At 39.7% G+C, this 15433-nt stretch overlaps 1 protein-coding gene across 1 annotated transcript in view; it reads right to left on the bottom strand.

The window, feature by feature from the left end:
• The window catches only part of LOC105268030 (paired box protein Pax-5-like), a 39974-nt gene that overhangs the window by 12783 nt on the left and 11758 nt on the right, over nt 1-15433 (bottom strand). Inside the window, exons 2-3 of the mRNA XM_011307263.1 lie at nt 12919-13116; nt 1398-1664 (exon numbers count right to left, since the gene is read on the bottom strand). Coding sequence (XP_011305565.1) covers nt 1398-1664; nt 12919-13116 — 465 coding nt within the window. The remainder of the gene's footprint in view (nt 1-1397; nt 1665-12918; nt 13117-15433) is intronic.

The raw sequence follows: 15433 nt of genomic DNA, 5'->3' as shown, positions 1-15433 counted from the left end.
CGACTGAATTTTTTGTTATTCGCCATTTGTTCCTCTTCTCGAGGGATTTTTTACTTTCAAGAATTAGAAAGCGTATCAATGTTTGTTACCGAGGTGAGATTGCGGTAAAAGAAAAAAAAAAAAAACAGAGAGTGACTGGGGCCCCGGTCGCGTGTAATTAGTTTGGAAATCGTCTAAATTTTTCCATAGAATTGATATCAGCGATAATTGATCATTAGATTGATTAAAATTTACCACTGTACATTATGTCGCAGAAAAAGAAAAACGAGAGGCGCCAAAATAAAATCGAAAAATCGAACACGAAGAGAAATATTTAATAAAAATGATGGAACTTTCAGTTCGCTTACCGATTACGGCTCGATAATCGATACAAAAAATCGAAGTGAACGATATCATAATTTTTAAAAGAGATAATCCAGATAAAAATGATGGTACGCCGGAGAAAAATTGCGTGACAGTTCCGTAAAATTTCCTACAACCATATTTTTCACTGTGAATGAGATAGTGATGAGGGGCACAGACGAATATTGAGGGAATAATCGATTGTGGGAATATGGAGAAATTAGAGTGGGAGTTGTGGAGGAAAGTGCGGTGGTATTAGGCGGAAAAGGCCGAGCTAATGCGTTGTTGCGGGCGCGTCGCAAATATTATATGGTACGCCCGAGGGGGCTGTGGTCTGTGAAGTTTATAATCTAATGCATGCCTACACCCTCGAACCGCACACTCTCCGACGCCGTGTTTTGCCTGAGGGGAGAGCATTGAGTGCTTTCACCGCATTCGCTCGTGCCACCGCCACTTCCCTCAATCGCATATCACAGAGCATTCATAATGGAATTATATCGAATTACCCGTATGTACGTCACGAGTGTACACTTTGCAAATTTTCGATGGGACGGTGTGAATATCTCAGTTGACTGTCAGATTAAGAAATTGGCGTACCTTGCGACACCAACGGTACCATTTGACTCAAAAAAATCAACTCGACTCCGAATTTCGACTTCAACTCGACTCAAGTTAATTCGCCAGCTTTATTCGAGTTGAAATGTCTATTTAAACGAGACTACTGTGTCATGTCTCCCCCAGTTAAATTTGAAATGAAATAAAATTTCAAGAATTCGAGGAACACTAATTGCGAAAATTATAAAAATTTGAAGAAAGATTAATTGATAATGTGGGTAAATTTTTTCATGAAAAGGAGAAGAGAGAACCGAGGTGCCACGTGCCATGAATATTTTTGGACGCACACAGTATTCACGCAATGACAGGAAAATTAATGGCAACACGTGCGCCCTACGGACATTTGACTGATGCCCCAGTGGGTATAAATTGCCACTCGTGATATTATTTATCCCGTAAATTAAATATGAATCATTTGATGGTCGATTGATATGAGTGACTTGTGCTTACCGTCGTCAGTGCGTTTTCGTTTGATGCTATTGCCGTTTGGATCTTGATGATGTGCGGGGATGCCGAGGATACCGCTGATGCTGTAGGCATTTGGTGCTGTTGCATTGGTTGGAATGCCAGCCGCCGTTGCCGGTGCATGCGCTATCACTGATACAGAACCACCTGAACCTGGCTGACCCTGCGGTTGACCCTGCTGCTGCGCCTGTTGCTGCTGATGAGCATGCTTCGCTTTTTCTGCTGCCTTATTCCTCACAATTCTGAAACAATCCCAATAAAACACGAATCATTAGCCACATTTTAATCAAAATCACTCAAAAACGTGTAATTATTATCAATTGAACTGATTTCACTACAATTACCACAACCAATTCAGGTTTGATCAACATAATGAATAGAATATCTTCATTAAAATCCTGACAATAAACCCCCACGTTACAATTGACTGTGGGGTCAATCATGGAAAAACCAACCACTGTATTTAAACATTTCATATGCTCATAGATTGCGATGATAAATGGCACGTCCGCGCTCGATTCGCCGCGGGTTTGCGGATGGGAGGGTTGGCACGATCATTAATTAAGATTACGCGGGTCACTTCGCGCGTCAGCCAATATATATTGTACACAGGACGTCGATGACGCGGCGCAAAGTTATCATAATCACAGTTTAACTCGAGAGACTAACCAACCGAGTTTATTCTCGCGTGTAACTGCTTATTATCCCTGATGTATTGGTACGCGGTTCCACGCGCTGATTCTTCGATTTATCTATTTTTTTTTATCCCTCACTGTCAGTCACAAATTGTCACACCGACGGGGTAAAGAATCCGATAGCCACTGGATACCGCATATTATGGGTCGGTGGTAATGTCTCGACATTTAGACGATTCCCGTGGCGATGTGTTTGCGGGTTAGGTAATCGCGGGGGCTCCGCGAGCGTCGGCGATCAATCAGATGACACCTGTTGCCCTCTGGAACAAGCCACAGACTCGCATTCGTGAGTGTATATCGCTCTGCGCCCTCTCATTCACCACCTTCGCCAATTCGCAGCAATTAGCCACTATCCTTATCGTGGCATGCCTCCGCAGGGGGAAGGGAAAATCTACCAGTCATTAGGACTATCAAATTTCAAGCTCCACTTATTGCCAGAAATTCCAGAAATTTCCAGAAATTATTCATAACTCGAAATAAATCGGAGTATTACTCTGGAGAATGTAAGACGAGGGAAAAAAATTCTATTCGCCAATTTATTGGTTTTATTTATTTCAATTTTTTATTTCGATTTTCGATTTTTTTTTTTATTGAAGTTTGATTATTCTTTGCCTTCGTTAAACCAGACTTCATGAATTTTAGAAAATATATGATTAAATAAATATTGCAGAATTGGAAACTTGAGAAATTGTATTGCTATTCGTGTAAAATACCCCGGGATTTGTATAAATAACTGAAAGCTAGGAATTCCAGTCAATTTGGAATCAAATAGCTCATGAAAATTGCACAGTAATTTTCTAAATAATTTAATATCAACGATAATTATATGTTACGGTCTTCGGGCTATTGTGGATTTTAAAAGGCCATCGACATGTCCGCGGTTTTGAAGTTCTGGATTTAATTATATCAGATACCACGAAGATAACGAGTTGCCAGTTGCACCTGTGATATAAGCCGTTTACGCCAAATCAGGTTTATTAGATTGCCATATGGCCAGTGGATAATCTATCGAGAGTTAAGAAAATATAAGCGCGATAGTTCATTTTCATTCCTGGATTTTTCATGGACGATGATAAAACGATGATTGTTGAAAAAAAAATGCTATTTTCAAAACTATTTTGTTAAAAGTTATTTGTACTCAATATCAATATCAATAAAAATCGAAATTAATCTCATTAAGAGATGAAATGAGTCATCAATATTGAGTATTAAATTCTGTAAAATAGCTCCTTGGAAAAATAAATAAAAATATATTTTTTAGCTATTTTTATCGGAGCAACAGAGGACAATTTTTTTTTTGGTACTCACATTTGATGGGTGAGTACATAGGTATGGTACAAAGTTATGGAGGGGGAATAAAGTATATGTCCCCCGACGCCTCCGGATTTCTCCCAAACGTCTCCTTGAGAACTAAACTCCTTAACTATCTTTAACTATTCCCAACAGTAATATTTTCGTTAATCCGAGTTACCACTCCCCTCAAATGAAAATAATTTTCCTCTATCTGAGAGCAAAAAATCTTGAAACAGCGAATTCCCCAGAAAGATTTGACTGGATTAAAGGATCGCGACCTTTTTCATTTTATTCTCAGTCGAAACAAAAAGAGTCAAGAAGTTGAATAAGAATTAATGGCTGGATTTAAGAGGCAAAAATATCTCAACGACGGATTGCGTTTTGATATTACGGATGTAGCATCCATACCGTACCTATGAATTGAGGAGCGTATCCCGTACGAGCGCTCGGATGAAATGCGATAAAGTTAGCGTAGAGGTAATTTGAGTATAAAGTTTTATTCGCAATAATTTAGTTGAAGCGGTGAGGACGAGGGGAGCGGAAGGTTCCTGGGGAAGCGGCAACGCCGGGTCATATATTTGATGGGATACTTGGCATAAAGTCGCGCATGAAAGTAATGCTAACATTAAAGTTTGTGGTTCCAGAACAGAGCTTTGGCTGGTGTACACTCCCTTTCTACTTGACTTTTGTTTCATTTCTCTGATGCACTAGCTGATATGAATACCATTGTCATATCGGAATAAAGTTGATGAGTCCGCGGCCCTTTTCAAGTCGCCCGTTGCATTTCCCTGATTCCCCTGATAAAAGACATTATCTCTGCCGTGAACGACATTTTGCAAATGAATTAATTAATAAATTATTATTTGTTTTATTTTCCTCAGTAATAGAGACACGTAACGGTATTAATTGGTGCTACACCAATTAAAATAAAAATATGTACGGTTTGGGGATTATTTTTGAATGGAGTAAAAAGGGAGGATTGGGTAATAATCAATGATAATGGAACAATGTCAAGGTAATATGTTTGCATCCGAGAATGGGTAGAAAGGGGAATAGGCTATGGGGAATTAGTGGCCTGGGGACATGGGAAATCTCTGGAGTTTCGGGTGAATTTAGCGGTTCTACGGACAGATGGTTGCGTAAGTTGGCGGTCGTAACGTGTCTGAGAGGATTGGGCCAAGGTATAGCTAGTCTCCGGGTCTATCTACCATTTCAAGAGCCAGAACCAAGAGGATACAATACGCCTGACACTGGCTTTTCACCCATTGTACTCCGCCCGACGCCTGGATTAAAGGACAATAGCTGGAAAAGGTGTACTCTGATATGCCACCACACCTCTTTGAACCAGAATTCTCGACGTAATGCACACGGAGAACAATACCACCACCCAACGAATTTACTCTTTTGCCTTTAACTTGATTATGCTAAATTCACCAGTCAAAATTCTCCGCAGACAGAAAATCAACATTTATTTTACGGAGATGAAAATTACTTTCAGAAGGTACTCCAAAATTATTCTTCCAATTTCATTATTTAGAATCTACAATTTAATCGAATTTTAATCAGCGCGAAAATACAAAAAATGGAAAATTTTCTTCTGCTTTCAGTAAGTAGTAAAATCAATAAATAATCAGGGCCATTCGGTAATTCACATCTCCCCCGAAATCCGCCGAGTGAATCAAGTGAAATCTAAAATATTCCCCCTCAAGAAAAAATCGGATGGAGAGGTTCTGGAATTAACAGATCATTCCGGTGAATGAGAAATTTTTTTTTCAGGATCTGCCTGTACCCCGTCGAAAGTTACCGGTGCATTCGCCGAGGGATAACACTATTAATAAATAAACAGATCAAGTTTCCCGGGGTTCCCCTCTCGCTGCAAAATCCATTGTTTGTAAACAGCTGCTGATCCCTGCAACTATATTAACTCGTGGCCTCTGGAAATTCATTCGCATACACTATTAAACGTCTGCGTGTTTGAAGCTCCTGTTTGTTTGATGTGTGCGTGTGTCACAAAGTCACACAAAAGGTGTTCACCAACAATGCAAAGTCCCGGTGTCAAAAGTCACGAGGAATCCTAAGCACAATGTAACACACGATTTATAATAATGTGTAAGTGGGGACCCCCGGTCGGATCCTCCAAAAGGCCCTCGACGACTCTATCTATGAGCCATTATAGAGTTCATCGTATTTCAGTGAAAAGCCACCCCAGGACAAGACTCTCATGTCCCCTCTATCAATTTTGGATGAACAAATGCTCCATGAAGACTCTGAAATTTTTTTTTTCGTGTCAAAACCTATTAGAAAAATGAGCCTATATCAGTCCTTATCTCAACATTTACGATCGCCAGTGAGGGGACAAGAATTTCAGTGGAAAATCGAAAAATCGAAATATCTCGAAATTTTGGGTAAATGGGTATATGGTCTGAGTCAAGACTTTCCGCACTTGGGAGTGACTTTCCATCCTAGGGCGGAAACTATTCACTTTTCTCCTGTTTTTTAAACGGTAAAACACGAGTTTCTTTTGCAGGCATGTTGACAAACGGAAAACCTGACTTTCCACCCTTGGTGAAGAATATACTATTTTTATTTCCGCCAGATCAACTTTCACCCTGTGGCATCTACGGAATTTCGTTCTATAATCAAGAAATTCGTCGAAATCACTTCAAATTAAAATGACAAATCATAAAATGGACTCCCCAAGATATTGCCGAGTATTTTAAATCAATTTCAATCGCTGATACTCCGATTTTAACGGAGAAAAAAAATTATAAAGTTGTGGGATTTACGGGCAATTGGGAAGTGTCGATTCCGAATTTTCGCATATTGTGTTGCAGTGGAATTCAACCGGTGAATATTTTACCCCGTTATTTTTGCTTTTTATTTTCTCCCCGAGAACGAGTTGCCATCCCCACCTTTATATTGCTGTCCATGCGTGTCCAACGATTTTCCACGAGATGTACGCGACACGGTTGCGTTTGCAAACGTCATTATTTTATCTCTGTCTCTCTCGATCGAGTGGAGGGAGAATTTTGAGAGGGGTTGGAGGATTCAAAGGGACCTGGGAGGGATGTGAGTTGTGGCGGCTGACGTCGTCATTTTGCCCGCCACGGCCAATAGCGTTATATCATCCACGGGGTAGAGCGGGCGTAACCCCCGATAGGGTGGAATCAAACTCTATTCTCTTCGATATCGATAACCGTATACCTCCGTTGTGTGGGGTTAAATCATGTCGTTGTTTTTCAAAATGAAAATGTCCCCAACAGGGGCTTCTCTCAAATTTATCGAAAATTCCCATCTCATTCCCAATTCTGTCAATTCATAAAACTTCCAATTCACTTTGAAAATTCAACGAAATCCGTCTCCATTTTCAGAGAAGATTGTTAATAATGATAACTTCATTTCTTTCAAGAGAAAATTAAAGTTGGGAATTAAGTCCAAGGAGGTTTAATATTTTTTATAATTTTTGTGATAATTTTAAACGTCAAATGAATAATAATTTCAAGTATTCAAGTTGATCATTTCCATCTTTTCGATTCCATTCACTCAATACTTCGATTGCTGAAAATCGATTTCCCGTTTTAATGAAGAATTCAAAATAATGTGTGCGACAAGACGGCATTTTAATTCTCATGCCGTGTACGCCCTGTTTTTCGCTGAAGAAATGATTTGAGCGATTGTATGAATCTTCCCGGTGTTGGCTCGGGGTAAATTTCACAGCATCAGGGACAAAGGAACGACGGCATAACGTTGGTAGAGTATAGCGTTGCCGACCATCCGGTTTCATCGCGGTTCCGTCTGTCCTCTGACGTTTCCACGGCAACCCGACAATTTCTAGACTCCTGGGTTTGTTTGTACTCCTGGTGCTGAGAGCATCTCCCACACAACGACTGACGACGATACGAAGAGGGTTGGGGGGTAGGAGTGGAAATGCCAACGTCGGAAGCGTAATTGTAACTTCATTTGAGGCTAATTTTGGCCGGAGGGTATGATGAAACGCGATAATAATTTCATTATCTTGACACAAAGGAGCGTTATGGATACACGCAGTGGTTGCTTGGTACAATGGTATCGCTGTTGTTTGGGTATTCTTGTTGCCCACATCGACAACATATCGTCCCATGTACATCCCTCTAACCAAACCCCTCAGCCAACCACCACTGGAAGAGAGTACTTTGCCACTGGGGAAGGAGGAATCGCAAATATGGCTGCTTTAACGAACCTCAAGGCACCATATTGTTTTCAACGTGTGTTCCTCCATCGGGGGATGAATTCACTCTGACTTTACGCACTTAGTGCGATAAATACCAGATAAATCACCCCATGCTGTCATTATTTTTCCTATTTTCAGTGTAGTACATCGAGAAAAAAAATTGACAAAAATTGACGGTTGAAAGTGGACGAAGAGTGTTCGTGGTTGGAATTTGTAAGGAACTTGTTTTCGGTGGCAATCAACCTGATATGTCAAGTTTTGCTGGTTAAATAATCGCTTCGATCTTTCACTTTCACTCGAAATCTTTGGTATCCTACAATTACGTCCAATTTGTCAATTTGATTGGAATTTTTTTTTTTTTTGGACATTTGTATAATCAATTATTATGAATTACGCTCCACTGAATGAGGAATTCACTAAGAATTAAACTCTGAATTCCATTTTTTAAAATAAATACGAACATGACAAGGCGTTGAATTTTATCTAATTTTATTTTTCATTAAAATGTTTCACAAGAAATTTCAACTTTCAAAATTTATAATCTTTAATTTATAATTTATAATTTTTTATTTCATTTGATAAATCAATTGATTCAATTGATGAATCTCATGTCATTAGCAACGAATGATGAGGATGTAATGGCTATTGGAGTGCGAAAAATATTACCGAGCGATAGATGAAGGACTTCGGTCTCTTTCTACTACTCAAGTCAGTTTAAGTCGATGTAATGATGAGCGGGTGTGTAACAGTTGGTAGAAAATCTGTCGCGACAATCTCGCTCTTGGGAATTGTATCAATCTGTCAACGTAGGTGTCATTCGGACAAAGTGAGATGGAAAAAGGTAGAGGGCCAGGCAAACACTGGGATTTTTCATGATCGAAATTTCTATCTGACGGGTCAATCTCTCGAATGCACAATAAGGGCCCGTGGCTCTTCCATTACTTCCATATCATTTCGCACCCCTGGAAAATGTGCTGAGGCAAGAGTGCCATATGGCCTAGGGACGGAGGAAGAGAAAGCGCAACAAAAAATAATATAAAAATGGATAAAATGTGAGATATCCAGTCAATGAATTCACGCTACTTCTGGCCAGTCCACCCTGCCAACGAGTTTATCTTCGTGTTCATCTTTTCGGTTATTAAATTACCAGCCCATAAATAACGGGGAGCAAAATGGAGTGATTATTATTCGTCAAGTGGAGTCTTCTGGAATTGATTCATGAAGTTGACGTTTCACTCCTGAAAATTGGGTCCATTTCTTGTTCCTATTGCACTCAATAATATTTCACGGTTTCGATTTTCTGACATTTCTCGTAATAATTTCCTTTATCCAATCATTTTTTCCCATTCATCTGGAAAACTCGAAGACAACTCGAATAAAAAAATGAATTAAAAATGAATTTAAAAAATTGAAAATTAAATTTAATCAAAGTCTTGATAAATTGCATTACGAAAAGTTCTCCAAAATGGAAATAAAAATAAAAAACAATACCGTAAAATAAATTCTGCTGTAACTCCAATTAATTGAAAATTCTATGATATATAGCGAGTGTTCATTAGGATAAATTTCCACGGAGTAATTAATTCAAAACCAAATTTTCCTTAATTGAAAAATATTTTGGAATGTCTGTGAATATGTAAAGAGGGAAATCGAAAAATTTTTTCCAAAAATTTCGGTATCAAAGAGCACGAGGTTAGACTCAGGGTGGAATCTCCCTCGGCGGAAGCTAGAGTTCCTTATCGATCTGCACGGAGAGGCTGCTCTTTCTACAGTTGCGAGTGGAACGAGAAGTCGCTCTAGGTTGCCCGTACCATCCGAAACCTACTATATATTCCTCCTTCGCTTTGGTTCCGTATACCGTGGATAAGGTTAGGAGCATCGACAGAGCGCCGCCTACTCGAGCGTGACTCCGCAGCCCAAGCCAAGCCTATCAATATTTCCAACCCCCGAGATGCCTTGGCTTGTTTGCCTCTCATTCGTCTCCCATTGAGTTAAGGTACCTCACCCAAAAGAAAAAAAAAAGAAAAAAAAATCCTGAATGAAGTCAAAAATCAGTCTGAGCCAAATGGATTTTTCTACTTCTCTCCGATTCAGGTCAAGTTTTAGTTAAGATTTTAGCACAACCTTTTACATCATTCAAGTGGTTTTTTTCAGCTCGATCTAACTCAGCCTTCCTCTTTTCCGGGTGTCAAATCGCCTCGTCTTCTTGGTACTCGGGGTGAGAAAAAGTATATCTGAGGATGGAGAATCCCGGGATCAAATCCCAGTCCATTAACCCAACGAAAATTTTCAAGAAAAGAAAAACAAAAGGGAAACAAACCGGCCCTCAACAATGTATCCACTGTTACGGAGTTAGAACAAAAGAGTGGAGAAAAGTGGATAAAAAGCTCGGCGGTTAGACTCCGGGACACGGGATTGGACCAGCGGATAAAAAGCTCGGAACTATTAACGTCCAATCTTTGCTTCTTTCAAGCTTGTTTTTCACATTGTTCACAGACTGAAACTCGTCTCCACTCAGTTACGGATCTATATATTACGTTATTTTTCGCTGTGGACCTCTCCATTATCCATCCTCTTCATCCTCTTCATCCTCCTCATCCTCCTCATCCTCCTCATCCTCCTCGGCTCTTGACTCGTTCCGAGCTTGTCTCGCCGTGTGGAATCTCATTCCAAAATTGTCTTACTGCTTATGACGGCGATAACTTATATGGGGTGTGTACCATTAGTTTTTCGCGACGACACTCATCTGAGGGGGGATAATGTATCATCGTAACCGGACGAAATCACGAAGTTCTGGCTTTTTTCCGGACAGTCGAACCATCAGAAGTCCGATAAACAACACTTTTTGCCGTCCGAGAAGGCAGTAATGCAATCATTTATTTGCAATTACTACAATTCCATAATTATCAATTTTCCTCACTAATTATATGGGAATTCAAAATATTTGAAGAACATCGAAACGTCCAGATTGGATAATTAAATAGTAATCGTAACTTATATCTTTGATTTTTTAAGATTTTCCGATGTTTTCCCGTGTTTTTTCATGGAATTGATAATTTAAAAAATATATCAATCTTTAATTAAACATTAAAATTTGACTTATCTGATTTTCCATAAATTCGATCGATAAAAAAATTGAATGATTTCCCTGTTTATAAAAAACTTTAACTATGAAAAATTAAAAAAAAAAACCGACTGCTGCAATGAGGAAAAATATTACATTTGCCAACAATATTTTCTTCGCACCAGTAAATCTGGTCATCAATGTGTAAATATTCCCATAAGACTTATTAATGCCAAATATATTTTGGTGTGGTTAGTAAATATTGTTGACTAAAGAAAATTTTTTTCTCTGTGTGAAAAAGGAAATTTCCAAATTGAAAGGACGTACGAAATGACATATTTTTTTTACAGTGTGCCATGTCGCCAATGAAAATAAAACGTCCTAAGATTCGAAAATCCCCCTGAAAAAGTAAAAATACTCCCAGGAAATAAGAGAGGGCAAACCACTTGGGCTTTAGCCGTAGAGTGGCTCGTCGGATGCTCACGTCCGGATGGAAGAAGTTGGCTCGACTAGATAGGTGAAGGTAGATAGGGTAGGGTAAGTATCCGCGGGGTAAAGTTTTTCCAGGCGATCTCCTCTGCGCCGGATTCAGATCAATACCCCGACATCTGGGTTGCCACGCGGGTAGATTCCGGGGGTGTAGGAGGGAGTGGGTGGAGAAGGGGGGGCGATAGGGGGATCTCGGAGGACTAAAATGCGAGGAACAAGGAGGGTTTCCCAAGCAGATTGGTGGGTGGAGGCGAGAAGAAGGCCGGAGGTGAAGCTACACTCTAATACAGAAGAGGTGGAGTTTACTCGAGCAACAAGCCACCGGCGCGCCGCACCCTGAGCTCCAGCAATCGCACATCGAAACTATATAACGATTGCCTCCAGCAGTAGTCGAAGACACTCGACAACCTGGTGTGTATAGAGTGACGGAGCCGATAAACGCAACCCCATCAGCGCAATCTAGAAGGGCAATTTTCTCGGTCAGATCCCTTGCATTGTCAGTTATTTGCACTTTTCGTTTCGATTGCCGAAGAGCTACGTCTGATCAAGAAGATGTAACAAATCATTATTTTTGGCGTATCCAAGTCACTAGACCATACCGAAACATTTTGATAATGATAATTTTCTTTTGTAAAATTATATTATATAATATATTTATATATTTATATAATTTGTTATTCTCGTTATTATTATTATTTATGAATCAGATTTTTTGAGAATGTGAGAGTTTTTTTTTTTAGTAGAAAACGATTTATCGGATTACACGATTTGAAATTTTCTTGTATCGAGTGAATAATCTTCGTTGAAAGAATATTTTTTCTCTCGGAGCACATCGAACACCTTGATAGTTTTTACACCTCGTAAAGACCATCGAGATTTCACGGATAAGATTGAAATAGCTCGAGATATCTCGGGGGCACTATTTGAACGTTTTATCCCAACACCCTATCAGTGAATTGTAGAAATTAGGGTAGTCGACATATGCTTTCCTCGATCGAGTATCTGAATGAGGGGGTGGAGTGATTAGTTATCGGCTCTTAGGGTGGATCCATCGAGATAAGCTTTCTGATGCTCATGTGCTCCCTCTCTGTTGCTATTTTCATTGACCTTTTGCAGGTTCCTCGGGGAATCCCCCCTCCGATTAATTCAAGTGTTTTTACGTTGTCCGGGCGGGAGCACACTCTAGGGGTGTGAACCTCTCCGGGGAGGGTATTACAGGATATCAGCACCACACAAACTGTACAACTTGCCCCGCGGGAATACAGCCGATGGTGAATGCAACGGAGATAGGGAAACAATTCGGGGACTCCATTGATCTCCACGCATATGTCCTCAGATTTAATCAGTTCTTTCAGGCACATTTTTTTTTTTCATCCACCATCGGGATCTCTTTTTCACTCCTTTCAATATAGAGAATTCTCCCCCTCGTTTTCGGGATAATCCAATCAAGGGTAATGCTTCAGAGTCCACAGACTGGAGTTGCGGTGACGGGGGTCCATTATTGATAATCAGGTGGATTGATTTATAAATACTCTAGCTTTAATTTTTGGATTGTTTTCAATTGCCAGTAGTGGATAAAATTATTGATATGAATTTTTTTTCCCTGTGTACTTCACCCGAAAATTGGTTTTGGTTTCCAAATTCAAATTTCCAAATTCAAACTGGGAAATCGACTTGATTCAAGTCGATCTTCTGCCTTCACAGGTTTTTTCGTGACAGGAAAAAATTACAATTGTAACACTCACCGATTTATCGAAGAGACGGATGGCACGTTGTCCTGGGAGCATATATTTTCCGCCAGCAATCTATCTCTTATCTCCCATGCAAACATCGTGGGATTATCTCTCTTGTAATTAGCAATTGCATCTACTACTGGTGGAGTGGCCACCTTTGGCTTGGATCCACCTATAACTCCGGCTTTGAAACTCCCCGTTTCATAATACCTGAAACAAAGAACATTAATATTTTCAAAACGTCAAATCAAGCTGATTAAAAATATAAATTCAAATCAAACAAAATGACACGAAAATTCCAGAGTCAAATCAAGTTGATTAGACTGGAGTTATACTAATTAAACGATGAATACTCATTTTTTTTTTTTAATACAAAGACTGGCTAAGCAGGACTCGCTAATGAAAGGCAACAACGCAGTCATCGTTGGTAATTAAGTCAATCAGAGAAATCAGGAGGTGAAAGCAAGTGAAATTGAGATAGTAGGCGCTGGTTGCGGATGGAGGAAGATCGAAGCGGGTTGGATCAAGGCAAGAGCCAGCGGTGTATTTGAAAACACATCCAGACATGATGAATCTCAAGTCTTGGCATGAAGCGTCGGGTGTTCTTTGAGATGAGACACCCAGGGTACATAATACTTTACATAGGTTCCAGCGGGAGATGCTATCGGCCGTCGGCCCACCCAGTCAACGAGACCTTTGTGCCTAATTAGTTGAATAATATCTTTGCCAGTGCTTAAATTCAATTACACCCAAACCCCTGGTAATAATGATTCGGTTGCGAGTTTGTTGGCTTGATGGATGGTTGGGCTGGCTCTGAAAGTCCACATTTATTCGCCAGCCATTTCAACACTTTCATACGATAATTTATCCACCGGAATGTGGGAATTTCGAGAATAATCGAACGGATTGAGAGGAAAAAATCGATTGGCCATCGGGGGATGAAGTCGACCGCGAAAGAAATTATTCTTGAGCTCAGTCAGGTCTGGTTATGGATGATTATTACCACTCAACGGAGTAATTCCACTCCCTCGATGAAATTATGGGTAGATCGGGGTGGAAAACCCCACATGCAACCGTTGACACTTCGCCCTCTTTCATTACTACCCACCTTTCAGTGTGAAATATGCTTTCCGATCTGGTGCGGGGAGATTTTTAAATCGTGTGAAGGGTACTATTGACCTGGGGACTTGTTTTATTGTGAAAATCAAATGGCGTAATGTGGGTGGAGGATAACCAGGAGTTTAACTTGAATGGCATAAAAATAACATTAGCACAGAAATTGCCTTGTGCAGTATGTTCGGAATTACTGAATTTATCATTTTGGTTTTTAGTCGAGTGAGAGAACGCGAAAAAATATTATATATTATTATTATTATATAATATTATTATTATATAATATATATTATAATTATAGAGTGAAATGAAAAATCAATTGATGTCCTGAATATTTCCAGACAATATTTTTCATTATTTCTATTTTTCAAGTCCAATTTTTTATAATTTTTGAATTTTCCTATGACGCAAATTCAAATGAAATAATTTGTTGCATAATTGGTATATTGTGTAATTAATTATAATTTTTCTGAAGGATTGAAAAAGTTGAAAATGAAAAATTGGCGAGCCCCTGAAATATAAACCTAAAATACAATGTTACTGCACTCAACACAGATATCAATTCCCAATCTCTCTGTCTCAATAATTGCAGGCATCATTGTCGCACTTGCGGTACATAAAAATCGGCGATCGATAAATCCATACGGCGATGTAAGGCACCCGAATGTGAAATCGCATTGGCCCAGCAGCCCACACATGGGGGTATATCGCGTTCAATTAAAATGTCACAAAAGCTTCCGTCAACTGTTACCGGGAGTAAATAAACCAAAAAGAGGAAGGAAAAAAAAAAAAGGAATTATGAGTCAATTTCAAACAATACTGTCCCCGGACAGAAAAACCTAGTGATGACGATCGCCAAGAGCGGAATTTCGTGTTCATAATTTCAATGAGTGATACCAACCATTTACTAGACTAATTATAATTGTAGTCTGGATGAGTGACGTGCAAAGGGATGGAGTTGGTACAATGGAGAGCCACCGAGGGAAAATTATAACAACGAATCGTTTCTGGATGATGGAGAGGGACAGGGAAGTGAGACGGTGGAGAAAAAAAAAACATGAAAACCGCATCGCGTCGTCTTTGCAACCCCCGGGACTTTCCTTCCGGTTTCCATGGACCCCACAATCGCGTCATCCCTTTCCCTCATCCGCTGGATGGATCACGACAATCTTTGATGCCATCGGCCGCTCAATTCGAGCATTTAATTCCGCTCATTCCCCGGAGAGAAGTTCATGGAAAAAATTCCCCTCAAAAAAATTCCGGAGGAAATAGATTTCAGAAATTATTGCCCCTTGCGAATGTCCAAGACAATTAGGCGAACAGTTTTCATGAAAATTATTAATTATCATTAAGTTCAGGGAAATTTATGTGCTGAATTCTTTCTGAGAGTTAGGAATCAGTCCCTGAGAATGAA

This window comes from Fopius arisanus, unplaced genomic scaffold, assembly GCF_000806365.1.
Source record: "Fopius arisanus strain USDA-PBARC FA_bdor unplaced genomic scaffold, ASM80636v1 scaffold00052, whole genome shotgun sequence".
NCBI lineage: Eukaryota > Metazoa > Arthropoda > Insecta > Hymenoptera > Braconidae > Fopius > Fopius arisanus.
This window is presented reverse-complemented; position numbering and strand designations above follow the sequence as displayed.